The sequence below is a fragment of the Erinaceus europaeus genome, chromosome 1 (assembly GCF_950295315.1).
Source record: "Erinaceus europaeus chromosome 1, mEriEur2.1, whole genome shotgun sequence".
Taxonomy (NCBI): Eukaryota; Metazoa; Chordata; class Mammalia; order Eulipotyphla; family Erinaceidae; genus Erinaceus; species Erinaceus europaeus.
The window spans coordinates 108934055-108953730 of NC_080162.1; the positions used below are offsets into that span (position 1 = coordinate 108934055).

Here is a 19676-nt window from a genome sequence, read left to right on the forward strand (position 1 = left end):
CTATCTATCTCCTCCTTTCTCTCAATTTATGACTATCTCTATCCAATAAACAAATAAAGATAAAAATTTTTAAAAGTAATACAAGGTGGGTGAATAGCTCACTTGGACAGTGTGCTGCTTTGCCATGCATGCTACCAGGTTTGAGCCCAGCCCCCAATACGTGGAAGGACGTTGGTGTCCTTTTTGACTCTTTTCCCCTTTGTTTTTATTTAAAATAATAGTTATAATAATAATAAAACAAGTAAAGGTAGTACAGTTAGTACTGGCTGGGGGAAAATGGCTCAGCAATAGAGCATAAGACTTGCATGCATACAGTTCTGAATTTGACCTCTGGAAGTACAAATGCCAAAGTGATGCTCTGGCCTGTCTCTTTGTCTGCTTTTGCGCTCTCTCTCTCTCTCTCTCTCTCTCTCTCTCAGTAAAGAAAATAAATAAACAAATACGTAAATAAGTAATTAAGTAAGTAAGTAAATATTTTAAAAGTCATACAAAATTGTTGGAAAGTTTACAAAGAAGAAAACTATAAATTGTGTCTCTCTTTTTTTCCCAAAGACCCACATCCCAATTTTAGAGTCCATTTCTCCACTCACAAAAACAATAACTTTAAAGAGTAAGGGAGATAGCTTAGTGTTTATGCAAAAACCTCTCATGCCTGAGGCTCTTATGTTCTAGGTGCAATCCCCTACACCAGCATGAGCCAAAGCCGCGCAGTGCTCTGGTAAAACAATGAGGAGGACGACCTTAGTATACTACAGGTGATAATATTCCATCTTTGTCTTAGGATACATGCTGACATAATTAATGCATGATCTTCATCTATTACATTCTCCCATAGAGCTTATTAAATGAGTTCAGTCCTGTGGTTCTTGACATCTGTATGTCAAAAAGCAAATGTATGGAGCTCAGCCCTCAGTGTACTGGAGGAAGATTTGGTGCTGTTGTGACTTTCTCTGTCTCTGTCTGAAAAAGTCAGTTTAGAGTCGTGAAGCTCAAAATGAAAAAAAAAAAACAAAAAAACCAAGGAAAAAAAACCAAAAACGACTATATGCCACCAAGCTAAGAATCTGGAAAAAATGAATGGAAGAATTCCTAGAAATATATACCCTTCCAAAACTGAACTAAGAAGAACTACAAAACCTAAATGGACCAATCACGGACAAAGAAATCGAAACAGTTAAGAATCTACCCAACAACAAAAGTCCAGGACTAGATGGCTTTACAAACAAATTCTATAAAACCTTCAGGAAACAGTTAATATCTATATTTTTAAAGCTCTTCCAAAAGAATGAACAAGCAGGACTACTCCCTTCTACCTTCTAAGAAGCCAGCATCACCTTGATACCAAAAGCAGATAAGGACACAACAAAAATAGGAAAACTACAGACCAGTATCTCTGATGAACACAGATGCTAAAATATTGAACAAGATCCTAGCCAAACAGATACAACAGTATATTAAAAAGATTGTGCTACACAACCAAGTGGGGATTATTCCAGGAATGCAAGGCTGGTTCAATATATGTAAGTCAATCAACATCCATTCACCACATCAATAAAAGCAAAACCAAAAACCATATGATTTTCTCAATAGATGCAGAGAAAGCTTTTGACAAAATCCAGCACCCATTCATGTTAAGAAAAACTACAGAAAATAGGAATAGATGGGAAATTCCTCAAGATAGTGGTGTCCATATATAGTAAACCTACAAACAACATCATAATAAATGGACAGAAGCTGAAAACATTCCCCTAATATCGGGGGCTAGACAAGGCTGTCCATTATCACCATTATTCTTCAACATAGTATTGGAAGTTCTCACCATAGCAATCAGGCAAGAGAAAGGAATCAAAGGAATACAGATTGGAAGGGAAGAAGTCAAACTCTCACTATTTGCAGATGATATGATAGTATACACAGAAAAACCTACAGAATCCAGCAGAAAGCTAATGGAAATCATTAGGCAAAATCATAGCAAAGTCTCAGGCTATAAAATCAATGTACAAAAATCAGTGGCATTTCTTTATGCAAGCACTAAGTCCAAAGAAGAAGATATCCAGAAATCACTCTAATTCACTATCACAGCAAAATCAATAAAATATTTAGAATAAACCTAACCAAAGAAGCAAAAGACTTGTATACTGAAAACTATGAGTTGTTATTCAAAGAAATAGAAAATGATACCAAGAAATGGAAAGACATCCCATGCTCATGGATTGGAAGAATTATTATCATCAAAATGAATAATCTACCCAGAGCCATATACAAATTCAATGCAATAACCATCAAAGTCCCACCAACTTTCTTTAAAAGAAGAGAACAAAAATTACAGTCATTTATCTGGAACCAGAAAACACCTAGAATTGCCAAAACAATCTTAAGGAAAAGAAACAGAAATGGAGAACTCACACTCTCAGATCTCAAGCTATATTATAAGGCCATCATCATCAAAACAGCCTAGTACTGGTACACAGACCAGTGGAACAAAATTGAAAGCCCAGAACTAACCCCCCACACCTATGGATACCTATTTTTTGATAAAGGGGCCCAAATTATAAGTGGCAGAAGGAGGCTCTCTTCAATAAATGGTGCTGGGAAAACTGGGTTGAAACATGCAGAAGAATGAAACTGAACCACTTTATCTTACCAGAAACAAAAGTCAACTCCAAATGGATCAAGGACCTGGATCCATTTGATAGACCAGAAACTATCAAATACTTAGAGGAAAACATTGGTGGAACACTTTCCCACCTAACCCCCAAGGACATCTTTGATGATACAAACCTAATTGCAAGGAAGACTAAAACAAAAACAAATCAATGGGACTACATCAAATTGAAAAGCTTCTGCAAAGCCAAAAAAAAAAAAATCACACAGAGACGACTCACAGAATGGGAGAAGATCTTTATAAGGCATACATCAGACAAGAAGCTAATAACCAAAATGTATAAAGACCTCATCAAACTTAGCAACAAAAAAGCAAATGACCCCATCCTCCAAAAGTGGACAGAGGATATGAACAGAATATTCACTACAGAAGAGATCCAAAAGGCTAATAAACATATGAAAAATTGTTCCAGGTCACTGACAGAGAAATGCAAATAAAGACAATGAGATACCACGTCACTCCTGTGAGAATGGCATACATCAAAAAGGACAGCAGAAACAAATGGATTGAGGCTGTGGGGACAAAGGAACCCTTATGCCCTGCTGGTAGGAACATGAATTGGTCCAACCTCTGTGGAGAGCAGTCTAGAGGACCCTCGCAAAGCTAGAAATAGACCTTCTATATGACCCAGTAATTACTCTCCTAGGGATATTCCTAAGGACTCCATAACCCAGTAATTACTCTCCTAGGGATATTTCCTAAGGACTCCATAACACTCAACCAAAAGATATGTGTACACCTATGTACATAGCAGCACAATTTGTGATAGCCAAAACCAGGTGGCAAACAACAGATAAATGGTTGAGAAACCTGTGGTATGTATACACAACGGAATACTACACAGCTATTAAGAATAATGAACCCAGGTGGCGGAGCCAAGATGGCAACTCGGAGACAATACCTGGTGTGAGCTCCAAAAAGAAGCAGCTTTAAACCTGGGATTCTCTGGAAAGGCCGCCAGGTTCCAGATGCTACTATGATGCCAACCAGACTTCCCTGGACAGACAACGTCACCAATGTGTCCTGGAGCCCCGCTTCCCCAGAACCCAACTTCACTAGGGAAAAACAGAGACAAGCTGAGAGTATGGATCGACCAGTCAATGTCCATGTTCAACAGTGAAGCAATTACAGAAGTCAGACCTTCCACCTTCTGCATCCCAATGTCCTTTGGTCCATACTCCCAGAGGGTTAAAGAATAGGAAAGCTATCAGGGGATGGGGATGGGATACAAAGTTCTGGTGGTGGGAACTGTGTGGAGTTGTACCCCTCTTATCTTATGGTTTTTGTCAGTGTTTCCTTTTTATAAATATTTTTTTAATTAAAAAAATAAAATAAATAAAAAGAATAAAAAAGAATAATTAACCCATATTTTCTGACCCATTGTGGATATATATAGAAGGAATTATGTTAAGTGAGATAAGTCAGAAAGACAAAGATGAGTATGGGATGATCCCACTCATAAAGGAAGTTGAGAAAGAAGAACAGAAAGGGAAACTTAAAGCAGAATCTGACTGAGTTTGAAGTATGGATCTAGAGGGGATTGAATTGGTATGTGGAAAACTGAGAAATGCTATGCATGTAAAAACTACTGTATTTTACAGTTGGCTATAAATCATTAATCCATCAATAAAAGAAATTAAAAAAATAAGAAATAAAAGAAGAAACTACATTGAGATACAGTTCACTACCAGTTTATGGGAATATTCTCTGCTAAGTTTGAGTGCTCAGTTAAATGTTCACCAACTGCCTTCTTTTTCTTTCATTCATTCATTCTTTTTTTCTCTGTCTTTTGCATTGAAGGTTATTACTGGGGCTTAGTGCTGGCACTATGGATCCACAGCCCCTGGCAACCATTTTTTCCATTTTATTGGATAGGAGAGAGATAAATTGAGGTCAGGAGAGATAGAGAGGGAGAGAGAAAGAAAGACACCTGCAGACCTGCTTCATCACTTGTGAAGCTGATGGGGAAACTGGGATGCTATCCTTGTGCTGGTCCTTGCATTTTGTACTATGTGTGCTTAACCAGGTATACCACTGTCTGCCCCCACTAAGTGCCTTTCGAATACTTTTTATTGGTTGAATGAGACTCATCAAAATATCTTCTCCAGAGAGAACACTATTTAACAAAATGCTCATAAGTCAGAAACTCAACAGAAAGTTAAAGTGGCAGGTACAATTTTGGGAAAACTCCCAAACGTATGCACTCTTTCTGAGAAGCACTGTTTCACTGCTCACAAAACTCCCCTCCTGTGGATGGGGTTCAGGGGCTTGGACCCAGCTCCTTGTGCAAGGTAATGTGCACTCAACTGGAGGTACCACCATTCAGCCTCCCCACATAGTTCTTTTAAATAGTTCTTATTTTCAAATACTCTTCTTGAGTTACAGGACTATGAATGCTATTGATCATTAAACTACTTATAAAAGTCACTGTCTGAAGCTTCTTTTCGGGTCAGTTTTTATAGTTCCTTTTCAGAAGCACTGAAGACCATTCTTTGTTCTAATTAGTTAAATATCTGAAGTGCCAAGGGATTTTTTTTTTCAACTTGCTAAATTACTGGTGTGGATAGTTTTTTAATGTTTTAATTTTACTTATTTATTATTGGATAGAGAGAGAGAGAGAAATTGAGAGGGGAGGGGGAAATAGGGAGGGAGAAAGACAGAGAGACACCAGCAGCCCTGCTTCACCACTCGTGAAGCTTTCTCCTTGCAGGTGGGGACCAGGGGATTGAACCCAGGTCCTTGTGCACTGTAATGTGTGTGCTTAATCAGGTGCACTACTGCCTGGTCCCTACATACTTAATTTTTTTAAATTTATTTTGAATAGAGACAGAGAGAAATTGAAAGAGGTGGGAGAGATACCACTTATGAAGCTTCCGCCCTGCAGGTAGGAACAAGGTGGTTTGAACCAGGGTCCTTGAGCATTATAATATGTGTTCTCTATCAGATAGGCCACCACTCAGCCCCTCAAGGGAAATGCTTTTTTTAAAATATTTTTTATTTTATTTATTTATTCACTTTTGTTGCCCTTGTTGATTTTTTATTGTTGTAGCGATTACTGTTGTTGTTATTGATATCGTTGTTGTTGAATAGGACAGAGAGAAATGGAAAGAGGAGGGGAAGACAGAGAGGGGGAGAGAAAGACAGACACCTGCAGACCTGCTTCACCGCCTGTGAAGCGACTCCCCAGGGGCTCGAACCAGGATCCTTAGACCAGTCCTTGCGCTTTGTACCACATGCGTTTAACCCACTGCACTATTGTCCGGCTCCCAGGGAAATGTTTTAACATAATTTTTCAGTACACAGAATTGAGCTTTTTTTCTCCCTTCTTATTCAAAATTAAGTGTTCCGCTCTATAGTTAAAACGAAAGTCACTCTTACCTTATCATGAAGTAGCTGAAGAATGTTCTGTTGCTGCCTGTCCTGGAAACACTCATAAAGATGGAGCAGTCTAGCACACAACACTTGCTCTTTATTGAAGAGAGGGTGATGGCTGAATTGCAAACCCACAATGTTGAAATCTAACTGGTATATTTCCCTTTGACCATCCGTTCTATTACTAATAATGTTTTCCAGATCAGATTTCACTGCCTTTCAAAGACAAATAAGAACGTGGTGTTAATTTAATTCTATTCTTCATTAAGCCATATAATAACATGCAAAGTGTTGGGAATTAAGAAATACAGAAAAGCAAAAAAAAAAAATCCAATTATTGGCTCTTTCTCCCTTGGAACTGATTGTAGCCCTTCATTTCATAAAATATACTATATGACAATATTTTAATCACCTTACTATAATCATTATCTGTTGTGTGTTTGGGGTGCAAGAACCCAGGTTTGTGCTCCTGGTCCCCACCTGAAGGAGGAAAGCTTCACAAGTGGTGAAACAGTGTTACAAGTGTCTGTCTTTCTCCCTCTGTATCTCCCCCTTCCTCTCAATTGTTTGGCTGTTTCTATCCAATAAAGACGATTTAAAAAAATACTGTGTGTTTGGTGGAAGATGGACTTTCAAATTACAATCCCCCCAAAATAATTTCCTGTAGAAACAAATGGAAAACTCCTTGAAGGAGGGGGCCAGATGGTGGTGCACTGGGTTAAATAAGCACACAAGCACACTAAGCACAAGGACCTGGGCAACAAACCGGGTTCGAGCCCCCACTTCCCATCTGTAGCAGTTGTCTGTCTTTCTCTACTTCCCCTCCTCTCTCAATTTCTCCCTGTCTTATAAACAAAACAAACAAACAAAAAAGACTGCCTGGAGCAGTGGATTTGTCATAGTGCTGGTTCTGAGCCCCAGAGATAATCCTGGAGGCAAAAAGAAAGAAAGAAAGAAAGAAAGAAAGAAAGAAAGAAAGAAAGAAAGAAAGAAAGAAAGAAAGAAAGGAGAAAAAGAAAAAGAAAGAAAGAAGGGAAGAAAGAAAGAGAAGAAAAGAAAAGAAAAGAAAAGAAAAGAAAAGAAAAGAAAAGAAGAGAAAACTCCTTGGAGGAACCTGGGCCCTCTAACATATGTTACCTCCTTCACAAAGGAGGTCATCTCACCTTTCTATATACATAAAACTATTTGGATAGCAGGTTGTCCCTAAAGGAGTTGAAGCGTACAGAACTTAGATTATATGCAAAATACATTTGCACACAACTTTGAGTGTAAACGTATATGTCTGAAGATGTATATGACTAGTTTTTAGTAATATGGTTTGAAAGAGTTGGTCATGAATGCTTGGGAAGTCCCAATAATGATTATCAGGACTGTATCCCTTGAGATGAGTCCAGAGGAGCAGCACATGCCTGCCCAGCTGTGCCACTGCTATTAAACCTGCCGTTACACTGGAAGACGTGTTATTTCACCTCTACCTGGCGTAGCCAAGCCAGTGCTCCTCAAGATCGCTATGAGACCAGGATGATGCTTACATCTCCCTCTCCCTGGTCTCTCTGAAAATAGTAATCTCCCCCTTCTTCCTCACTGGGTTGATAGAACAGACAAAATTTGTTTTTGTTTTAGACCTATCTTTTAATTCTCTTTTTTTAAAGAAATGTTTCTTTTCCTTTTTTTCTTTTCTTTTCTTTATTATTGGGTAGAGACAGAGAGAAGCTGAGAGGGGAGGGGTAGATACAGAGGGAAAGAGACAGAGAGACACCTGCAGCCCTGCTTTAACACTTGTGAAGCTTTCCCACTGCAGTTGGGGACCAGGGGCTTGCTTGAACCTTGCATTCTGTAATGTGATGTTAAACCAGGTGTGCCACTGCCTGGCCCCTCTTGTAATTATTTGTTACTTTTTTTAAGGGTCGACTAGAGGGAGAAACCTACTCTTGGGCCCACTAAAACAGTTGGCAAATAACTTTGTGCCAAGTCAACACATCAAAGGCAAAGTCAGTTTCACTTTTAAACAAATTACAAATAATTTTGAAGTTAAATTTCCCAAACTAGATCTTGTTAGATGCTTGTCTTGTTTCTTTCTTTCTTTTTTTTAGTAGTTTTTTTTAAAAAAATATTTATTTATTCCCTTTTGTTGCCCTTGTCTTTTTTTATTGTTGTAGTTATTATTGTTGTTGTTATTGATGTCGTTGGATAGGACAGAGAGAAATGGAGAGAGGAGGGGAAGACAGAGAGGGGGAGAGGAAGGACATCTGCAGACTTGCTTCACCACTTTTGAAGCAAGTCCCCTGCAGTTGGGGAGCTGGGGACTATAACCGGGATGCTTACGCTGGTCCTTGTGCTTTGCACCACATGCGCTTAACCCACTGCACTACTGCCCTAGATGCCTGTCTTGTTAAGCAAATCCAGCACTGACTGAGTAACTGTGGTTTTTACTTGCTTTGGGTTTCAACTTGAGGGATACAGCCTCTGCCCTTGGTCTTGTCCTGTTCAAAACCTACTGATGCTGCTCAGAAGCAGGAAGAAGGTGATCATCTCAACATCTTAGGCAAAGCATCTTCTACCTCTTAACAGGTATTGCATTTTAACAAAAGTTTAAAAAAGGGGAGGGGAGGCTTTAAACTGGAAAACAAGTCAAACTCTTGGATGAAAGACCTAAATCCACAAAACTCCTAAAAGAAAACATAAGCATTAAGCTACTTGACAGTGGTCTTAGCAATGAACTTTCCAATTCTAAAAGCAAGACAAAAAAAAAAAAAAAAGCAAAATAAACAAGTGGGACTACACCAAACTAAAAGTGTCTGTACAGTCAGGGCTACAATCGTGTAAGTGAAAAGGTAAACCTATCAACTGGGAGAAAATTTTTGCATATTTGACAAGAGGTTAACATAAAAAAATCAATAGCCAAAAAATTGTTAATTTATTGTTATTATTATTTTTTTGTCACCAGGGTAATCACTGGGGCTCAGTACCTGTAAGGTGACTCCACTCCACTAGTGGCCTTTTTTCCCCCCTTTTCTTTTTTTCTTACAGAGATGGAAATGGAATAGGGAGAAAGAAAGAAAGACAGACAACTACAGCACTTCTCCATGCTTGTAAAGCTTTCCCACTGGAGGTGAGGAACAGGGACTTGAACCTGGGTCCTTGAGCACTGTAATGTGTGCACTTAACGAGGTGCACCACCACCTGGCTCCTATGAGTTAATATTTTAAATATATATATATATGTTCCACTCGATGGCTAATTTGGTGCAAGTATAGTTTTAAATGTTCGCAAAGCCCTGCATTAAAACAGGTTGAGTAACTAAGTAGCCAAAGCAGAAATCCATAGACACAATGTCCCAAAACTACAGTGCAAGGTAGTCCCCATGAAGCCCAACATATAAGTGGGTGGAAACAGCTGCTGATCATTACGAGACCTGCATGGTTCTGGTGACTTTATGAGAAAGAAAACCCAAAAAAAAGCAAGTAGAGCCACTGACAATTCTGACAGCGAAAACCACAAAGTGTCTACAAATGTGTACCAGAAAGTACAGCCAAGTAAAATAGCAGCTAAAAAGCTTCATCTCCTCTAGTTACACATGAGTGCAAGGGATTTCAGGAATGTTTTACAATCTCCTACTCACTAGGGATTATTGAGACTAAGTCTCATATTAAAGACAAACTCTCACATTAGCAAGCTCTAGGACCCCTGCAGTGTGTGTGTGTGTGTGTGTGTGTGTGTGTGTGTGTGTGTGTGTAGCTACACTAATGGTGAAGCAAGTCTGCAGGTGTCAATCTTTCTCTCTGTCACTCCCCTCTCAATTTCTCTCTGTCCTATCAAAATCAAAAAAAGAGAGAGGGGAAAAAAAGACATAACTATCAGAAGTGAAGCAGAATCTGAGAAGGATAGGGATCCAGAGGTACACAGAGACTTTTTTTTTACCCCCAGGGTTCTCACTGGGGCTGGGTGCCTGTACTACTCTACTGCTCCTGTAGGTTTTTTCTGTTTGTTTTGTTTTTTGTTTGTCTTTATTTTGTTTTCCTTTCCTCTAAGTAGAGGGTCGGGGGGAAGAGAGAGATAAGAGGGAGAGAGAACCATGGAGAAGGGTAAATTACCGCACCACTGCTTCACCACTAGTGAAGCTTCCCCACTGCAAGGGTTCCCCTGTGGCCTGGGGATTAAACCAGGTCTTCACACCAGGTAAAGTGTGTGCTCTACCAGGTAAGTCACCTACCTGCTGGTCACCCCCAACCCTGCCATCCAAACTTTGTGTGTGTGTGTGTGTGTGTGTGTGTGTGTGTGTGTGTGTGTGTGTGTGTGAAGAAAAATACACTCGTAAAGTATCCAAAAGATAGGAGTTATGTATTTTAAATTTTTTTTTATTGCTACCAGGATTTCTACTGAGGCCTCACTTTTAAAATAGAGGATGTCAGACATAAAGAGAGGAGAGACACCATAACACTGCTCTATGGCTCGTGAAGCTTCCTCTTTGTTTTTGTTTGTTTGCTTTGTTTTGGTCTCTCTGCCTCCAGAGTTCTCACTGGGGCTCAGTGCCACACTAGAAATCCACCTCCAGAAGGAGGAAACCAAAACTGGGTAATCTCACTCCCATGTGGAATTTAAGGAGCAAAGTAAGAGAGACAGAGTGAAACATTAATCAACCCTTGCTCTATTTCAGCAGACGTGAGGATAGTAAAAGTTCCCCCGCCCGGGGATGGAGGGGGTGGGGGTGGCAGGAGGCAGTGCCTATTGGTGGAGGGAGGTAGTACTTTGGTGTTGAGTGGGGTGCTGGTACACATGTGGGAAAGATAGGAAGCTGTACCCCTAGGACAACAACAGTCTTACAAAATATTTCCTCAATTAAAATACATTTTTAAAAATGGGAAGTTGAAAAAGTTCAAGAATGTCCACACAACTTCATCCAGAAAAATGAATACACAATAGAATAATATCCACATTATCAATGCATACCAGAGAGGCACCCCAAGATGGGTAAGAACAGAAACGTAGTTTTCAGAACGAGCTAAAGCACATCAAGGGAATATTGTGATATTAAAGAACATATGTCAGAATCAGGAAAAGTCAAATGAGGTGACAGATTTGAAAATAAACAGTTTAAAGACCAAGTCTAAACTAGAAGAATAAGAACCCTTTCCTCCAGATTAAAAAGGAAAAATCTGTGGTCTAGGAGATGATGCAGTGGATAAAGCATTGGACTCTCAAGCATGAGGTCCTGAGTTCAATCCCTGGCAGCACATGTACCAGAGTGATGTCTGGTTCTTTCTCTCTCTCCTCCTATCTCTCTCATAAATAAATAAATAAATAAAATATTTTTAAAAAGGAGAAATCTTTTTAAATGAAAAGAACCAGAGGAAGGGTAGTAATCCACTGGATCAATTTCACAAAAATTAAACAGTCAACAACTTGTTTGGCTTTATATGTTAACTCTCTTTTCAGCCACCAGTTTCCAGATGCTACCATGATGCCAACCAGACTTCTCTGGACAGACAACCCCACCAATGTGTCCTGGAGCCCCACTTTCCCAGAACCCTGCCCTGGGAAAAAGAGAGACAGGCTGGGAGTATGGATCCACCTATCAATGCCCATGTTCAGCAGGGAAGCAATTACACAAGTCAGACCTTCAACCTTCTGCATCCCACAGTGACCTTGGGTCCATACTCCCAGAGGGTTAAAGAATAGAAAAGCTATCAGTGGAGGGGATAGGATATGGAGTTCTGGTGGTGGGGACTGTGTGGAGTTGTACCCCTCTTATTCTATGGTTTTGTCAATGTTTCTTTTTTTATAAATAATATATATATAATAAATTAAATAAATCTTTAAAAGAAAAAAAAGAAAGAAAATTAACAAAGCAATCATAATGGTAGTTACAGGAATTTTACCCATAAGCCCTCAAATGAACTGTTGATTTATTACCTTCCTGTATTTGGTCTTTAGCGCTGGATTTAAAGATTCCTTGCTCAAGTTTACTCTGAAATTCCGTGACTGTCTAATAGGTGATGGTAGTGAAATTATTTCTCCACTTTCTTCAAACCAACACTTCCCCTATCAAAAAATATTTAAGAAATACAGTAATAACATACTTCACTAAAACAAGTATCATGCGCTAGTAACAAGTGTCTTAACTTGTTAACTGGTGCACTTGCCTCCTCCAGTTTAAGCAGACGATTCTCCATTCTGTTGCAGGCCTTCTTATATATTTCTGGCTTCTTCTGAATATAGAATCCTTCATCTTCTAAGATGCGTGGTGTCATGTCTTTTGGTAGTTTGCGTTGGAAGACCACTTAGTAAAAGAAACCATTATTACTTTAAAGCCCCAAATATGTTTGATATTGATCAAACATAGCAGAAAGAAGCCATCATCTATTCTTCATAAAAAATCTAGCAGAGGTTCCTGATTATTAATCAATTTGCCCTGCTTTTTAAAATTTTTATTTATAAAAAGGAAACACAATGGAATATTATGCAGCTATTAAGAACAATGAACCCACCTTCTCTGACACATCTTGGACAGAGCTAGAAGGAATTGTGTTAAGTGAGCTAAGTCAGAAAGACAAGATGAGTATGGGATGATCCCACTTATCAACAGAAGTTGAGAAAGAAGAACAGAAAGGGAAACTAAAAGCAGGATCTGATTAAATCAAGAATAGGGCACCAAAGTAAAAACCCTGTGGTGAGAGGGAGGGTGGACATTCGGCTTCCCGGGGCGGCAGGGGTGGGGGTGAGGGTGGGGGTATGTGGGTGGGATGGGACACAGTCTTTTGGTGGTGGGAATGTTTTTATGTACACTCCTATTAAAGTGTAGTCACATAAACCACTATTTAATTAATATGAGAGGGGAAAAATTGATCATATGTCTCGAACTTTTTAAAACACAGACTGAGTCTTTTTAATACATAGGCTGAGTCTTTGATATGTTGACTCTCTCAAAAGTCTAGAACCATGTAGAACAGAAGCAACCAGTGGCACAGCTATATACAAGATGCTGTTATTACACAGCAAACCTAACAAAGGGACTTTTCAGAGTTAACCCAATTACCAAATAATGTGATGATAACAATAACTATCCATTGTCTTCTTGAACCCTAAGAAGCAGGAACCTCACATTTCCACTACAGAGCCTATATTTCTCCCAGTCTTGGAACCTTAGGGTAGGGCCCACTTTCCTGCATGCTTCTCTCAATCCATATCAAATAATATTGCATCCGCCAATCTCAACCTAATCAATGCAAAGAGCAACACCCCAGCATGCTTCAGCTCAGACTGTGTCCAGAGACTTCAGGTGTAGAATGACAACCCTTCAGCTTCATCACTCGGGTGAGACCTTTCCTTTCATAGTATTCTCTAATTCCATTCCAGGTGTACCACTCCCCAATAAAGTCCCCAATCCTAGATATAGACCAGGTCCCCTGCGATAGAGCATATGTTCACACGTGTCCATAAACCAGGGAAAAATATATACCTGAAAGCAGAAGTACGCAAGAGTCTGCAGTGAGTACCCCCCGCCAACACTTTATCTGCATTATTCCAGCCTTTAGGTCCATGATTGTTCAACACTTTGTTTGGCTTTGTATGTTATTCTCTTTTCAGCTGGCAGGTTCCGGATGCCAGCATGATGCCGACCAGACTTCCCTGGACTGAAGACCCCACCAATGTGTCCTGGAGCTCCACTTCCCCAGAGACCCACCCTACTAGGGAAAGAGAGAGTCAGGATGGGAGTATGGATCGACCAGTCAACAACGCCCATGTTCAGCAGAGAAGCAATTACAGAAGCCAGACCTTCCACTTTCTGCAACTCACAATGACCCTGGGTCCATACTCCCAGAGGGATAGAGAATGGGAAAGCTAACAGGGGGAGGGATGGGATATGGAGATCGGGTGGTGGGAATTGTGTGGAGTTGTACCCCTCCTATCCTACGGTTTTGTTAATGTCTCCTTTCTTAAATAATAATAATAATAATAATAATAATAATAATAATAATAATAATGGAAACACTGACAAAAACCATAGGATAAGAGAGGTACAACTCCACACAGTTCCCACCACCAGAACTCCGTATTCCCTCCCCTCCCCTGATAGCTTTCCTATTCTTTATCCTACTGTTTTTCAGCCACCAAGTTGCAGATGCTACTATGATGCCATCCTGACCTCTCTGGGCAGATGACCTCACCAATGTGTCCTGGAACTTCACCTCTCCAGAGCCCTGCCCCACCAGGGAAAGATAGAATGCCCTACCCCACCACCAGCCAATGCCCATATCCAGAAGAGAAGCCATTACAGAAGCCAGATCTTCCACCTTCTGCACCCCATAATGATCCTGGGTCCATGCTCCCAGAGGGATAAAAACAGGAAAGCTTCAGGGCCAGATGGTGACACCTGCAGCTTTGCTTCACCACTTGCAAAGCTTTCCCCTGCAGGTGAGGACCAGGGACTTGAACTTATGGCCTTGAGCATTATAACACATGCGCTCAATCAGGTATGCTACCATCTGGTCCCTGGTATGTTCTTTTTAATAAATTTCTTTAAATTCACTGAAAGTCCTTTTTTTTTTTTTACAGTTTAGATCAGTACTTTTCTATCTAACCAGTATACAGAGAAGCTACTATCCTATCATGTGATTCATTAATGACTTGAATATTTTATTGTAAAAGAACAATACCTGGAGAACTACTGGGCTCAAAAATATTTGCCTGATGCTTTTTTATTTGTTCTTCATCTTCATATTCAGCAGCTTTTATTTCAATTAAATCTGGAAAAATAACTTCTTCCAAATCTTCATCTTGGACCTAAGTAAAATTTTATAAATTATCACCCAGTGTAAAATGTCTGGGACAACTATGGCGTATTGAATACCTAGAAGAAAAATAAGTATGCACGTTCATGCTCTATAATTGTAAGTGAATGGTACTAGGAAAACTGCTGTCCATTGTCTTTCTGATCAGGCCACTAAGTTTAGATTCAACCCAAAACTGTGGGATCATGAAATTTCATCGGCACAAGGGAACTCATTTAAGCTCAATAGTATGCACTATGAGTTCCCTATAACTACTCTAATTCTCAAGGAAAAACCAGTGAAATAGGACAGCCAGGTAGAGTGTACATTCTCCCATGTGTGAGGACCTGGAATAGAGACCCAGACAACCACATGTGGACATGATGCAGAGAGGAAGCTTCAAGAATGTGGTGTCTCTCCTTGTGACTTTCCCCCTCTCTGTCTTTCACTTTCCATTTGCAAAATCATCATCATCCACTAACAGCAATAATTGTGCAAGTATGAAGCTCCACTGAAGATCTGATAGAAAAAAGGAAAAAAGAAGAGAGAAAAAGGAAAAAAAAATGGTGAAATAGATCTATAATTTAAGCACTTCTCTATTAAACTTTTTCCAGAAATTAGATATGGTTGTTCAACTACTGAAAATGTAAAGTGTGGAGCTAAGTCAGAAACATCAGGCCATACAGTCCTTTTTTTTTTTTTTTTTGCTCACCAAAGTGTGTACTGGAATTTCATGCCTGTACTTTCCAGTGGACTCCTTTTTAAAAATACTGATTTATACAATTATTAGACAACAGGGGTAAAATTTCCCACTGCTCCCACCACCAGAGTTCTGTGTCCCCATTTCCTCCACTGGAAACTGCAGTAGTTTTCCCAAGGTCACAGATATGGGCTGACTATCATTTCTATAACTATCCTTATTTATATATATTTGCCCATTTTTCTATGATCCTGCCTATAGCTATTGCTACTTCCAAATGTCCCCTTTTTTTTTTTTTTTTTATCTTCTCTCTCCAGGTCCTGATGGAATTGGAGTCAGAGCCCCCAGGTCACTTTCCCCTAACATTTCTCCCCTTCTGTGAGTATGGACAAATATTCTTTCTGGAGCGCAGAAGGTGGGAGTTTTGGCTTCTGTAATTGCTTCTCCACTGGACACTAGAGTTGGCATGTTGACCCGTTACCCCCCCCCAACCTGTTTCTATCTTTCTCTAGTGGGGTAGGGCTCTCCAGAGGTGAGGTTCTGGGACACATTGGTGAGGTCATGTGCCCAGGGAGGTCAGAATGAAATCATGATAGCATCTGGAACTTGGTGGCTGAACAGTAAGATATAAAGCAGGAAAAAATGTTAAATAAACAGTAACTAAAAAGTAGGAATCGAGTAGATGAGAATAGTGATTTTAGAGCCCATGACTTTAGTAATTTTTGAGTTTGATAGCTAACATCCAGGAAGACTAAAAATAATTGCCCTGGAAGATGGTGTCAGAATTGAGAACTAGAAAGCTGAATCAGAGTAGAGTAGCTCCCAAACTTGAAGAAAGTATAGAAATACAATTAATTGTTTACCCCATCCATCTGACTCTGGGCCCATATCATGTTTAGCACACAAGCCTGTGTGACCTCTGAGACTCTGTCAGTCTAAGCTCACAGTCCATGGTCACAGCTGGGAACATTCTAGGCTCTACTCATTTCAAGACCAGTCTTCCTCGAGTGGCAGAGTAGGCTGACCCAGCCTCCCTTCAGAGAGTGGGGGAGTCCCTACCATTGCTGCTCTACAGTGAGAGCAAGGTCCTGGAGAGGCCCACAAGAGGGCTGGTGATGATGTTCCTGATGGAAGTGACCAGTGATGGAGAGATGGATCTATCAGAGGTCTAGGCCCATCATATTTATGTGGGAGTCCAAGGATTTCCTGACTAGAGCCCCAGATGATGGGGTGGTCTGGTATTGAAAAGGCCGGCATTAAAGTTACTCAGTCTCTTGTCCTTTTCCATCTTTTGTAGTCCTTTCCTTACCTGAAAAGCTTAGACTTTTTCTCCCAGTTGTTAAAGCATTGAGTGTCATTTGTTGTATCCAAACTGGTATTAGGTATTAGCTTTTTTTTAAAAAAAAAAATTATTATTGTCACCAGGGCTATCTGTGGGGCTTAGAACTATAAATCCACCACTGCCAGAAACCTTTTTTTTTTTTTTTTGGTGGGTCAGAGAGAAAGAAAGGAGGGGAAGATAGAGAGGGAGAGAGGGAGGGAGAGGGATCTGCAGACCTGCTTCACTGCTCATGAAGTGTCCCCCTTACAGATGGGGAGCAGGGGCTTGACCTGGCTCTTTGTACATGATAATGTGTAAGCTCCACTGAGTACATTAATGCCTGACTCCCACATTTTTTTTAATAATTGCAACCAGGGTACTGCTGAGGCTCTGTGCCTGTACAACAGATCCACTACTTCTAGGGCTACTCTGCCACCCCCCTTTTTTGTTAGGATAGAGAGAAATTAAGAGAAGCACAGATAGAGAGGAAGAGTGAAAGAGGGAGAGTTGGAGACTTTCTTCATTACTCATGAATCTTGCTCCTTGCACGTAGGAAGCTGAGACTTGAACCTGAGTCCTTGCACATGATACTGTGTGAGTTCAATTGGGTGCAACACTACTCAGCCCCTTAGAGTCTTTTATTTATTTTTTAGCTATAATGTGACAGATACAAAGGAAGAGAGAGACACTACATCCATTGCAGCTTCACAGCTCATGAAGCCTCCCCATGCAGGTGTTCCTATTTCCTATAGGTAAGCTAAGCTTGAACTTGGGTCCTTGTACACTGCAATGTGTGCTCATCGAGGTACACCACTACCTTGTGGTTCTTTTCTTTTTGCCTCCAGGGTTATCACTGGGGCTCGGTGCTGGCACTATGAATCCACTTGTGGGCCAGTTTTTTTTTTTCATTTTTTTATTGGATAGGACAGAAAGAAATTGAGAGAAGATGGGGGAAATAGAGTGGGAGAGAAAGATACCTACAAACCTGCTTCTCCTCTTAAGAAGCATCCCCCCTGCAAGTGAGGACCCAGGGACTTGAACCCAAATCCTGGATCCTTACAAGGATCTTTGTGCTTAGTACTATGTGTGCTTAACCGGGGGCACCACCGCCTGCCCCCTCATAGGATTCATACGAAGATTAAATGGTAAAATCCACATAAAAATTGTTAGTACACCAGTAAGAACTGATTAAATCTTAGTAAACATTAGGAGTTACTATTATGAGTAACTTCTTAGTTCAAAGAAAAGATGATTCTATAAACAATCTCCTATCACACTATCCCATGCCTTAAACAATTAATATTTTTCTGAGAATGAGGCTATAGGTGGAAGTGGCACAAATCCAACCTGTTCCGAAGATTGGCCCAGAGCTGAGCGTTCTTCACCATTCAGAATGAAAAACGACAGACCTTCATCCAGTAAAACTTCAGCCTGTGGTTTAAGCAATCGTAAACCAGTAATCAGTGGTGAAATTGATAGTTTTTCTGCTTACAAGTGAAAGAAATGCCTTTCTATAATGTGGAACTAGTAACTAGTATTATTCATGAATAAGGAATAGCAAAAGAGACAACATCAAATATGTTTAACTTTGAATCTGTTTGTTTCATGTTTTGTTTTCAAGATTTTGTAATCACAATAAAAAATAGACTATAAAGGTTCTCCATCTTCCCAAATTATTATTTCACTTCAGTCAAAGAATTAAGAGCATTGGGTTACAAAAATATTTTTCTCAACAAAAATTACTATCTCGGCTAGGAATATGGATTGACCTACCAACGCCCATGTTCAGTGGGGAAGCAATTACAGAAGCCAGACCTTCCACCTTCTGCACCCCATAATGACCCTGGGTCCATACTCCCAGAGGGATAAAGAATAGGGAAGGAATTAAAGGAGGGGATTGGCTATGGAGTTCTGGGGGTGGGAATTGTGTGGAACTGTACCCCTTTTATTCTACAGTCTTGTTAATATTTCCACTTCATAAATTAAAAAAAAAATGTCTCAGGGGCCTGGGTGATAGTGCAGCGGGCTAAGTGCACCTGGCATGAAGCACAAAGATCAGTGCAAGGATTCTGCTTCAATCCCCCAGCTCCCTACCTGCAGGGAGGACACTTCACAAACGGTGAAGCTGGTCTGCAGGTGTCTATCTTTCTTTCCCTCTCTGTCTTCCTCTCCTCTCTCCATTTCTCTTGGTCCTATCCAACAATAGCAGAAATGACAGCAACAATAATAATAACAACAACAAGGGCAACAAAATGGGAAAAATAGCCTCCAGGAGCAGTGGATTTGTAGTGCAGGCACTGAGCCCCAACAATAACCCTGGAGGCAAAAAAAATTACTGTCTCTGGGCAAATTTCCACATAAGTATTAAATGTGCATTTCTACATAAGTATTATTCCTCTCACAAACTTTTGTGAAGTTAGAAATAATTAAAAAAGAAACTTGCTGGCAGTGGTGGCACACCTGGTTGAATGCACATGTTACAATGTGCAAGGACCCAGGTTCAAGCCCCTGGTCTCCACCTGCAGGGAGAAAGCTTAGTGAGTGGTGAAACAGGGCTGCAGGTGCCTCTCTTTCTCTCTCCCTTTTATCTTTCCCTACTCTCTCCATTTCTGGATGTCTTTACCCAATAAATAAATAAAGATAATTTAATTTTTTTTAAAAACTTGCTGGGAAATAACTATATATATATATATATATACATATATATATATATATATATATTACTATAAGAGATATTATTGGGGCAACATACCTACACAATTCTACTGACCATATAGCATTCTCTTTTCTTTTCTTTTTATGTACTTTTTAAAATTATTTTCCTTATTGGGGGATTAATGTTTTATA

At 40.0% G+C, this 19676-nt stretch overlaps 1 protein-coding gene across 1 annotated transcript in view; it reads right to left on the reverse strand.

Annotated features, from left to right (window-relative positions):
* The window catches only part of CC2D2B (coiled-coil and C2 domain containing 2B), a 155096-nt gene that overhangs the window by 121875 nt on the left and 13545 nt on the right, over window positions 1-19676 (reverse strand). Inside the window, exons 5-9 of the mRNA XM_060201996.1 lie at window positions 18177-18260; window positions 14695-14821; window positions 12181-12317; window positions 11951-12079; window positions 6044-6253 (exon numbers count right to left, since the gene is read on the reverse strand). Coding sequence (XP_060057979.1) covers window positions 6044-6253; window positions 11951-12079; window positions 12181-12317; window positions 14695-14821; window positions 18177-18260 — 687 coding nt within the window. The remainder of the gene's footprint in view (window positions 1-6043; window positions 6254-11950; window positions 12080-12180; window positions 12318-14694; window positions 14822-18176; window positions 18261-19676) is intronic.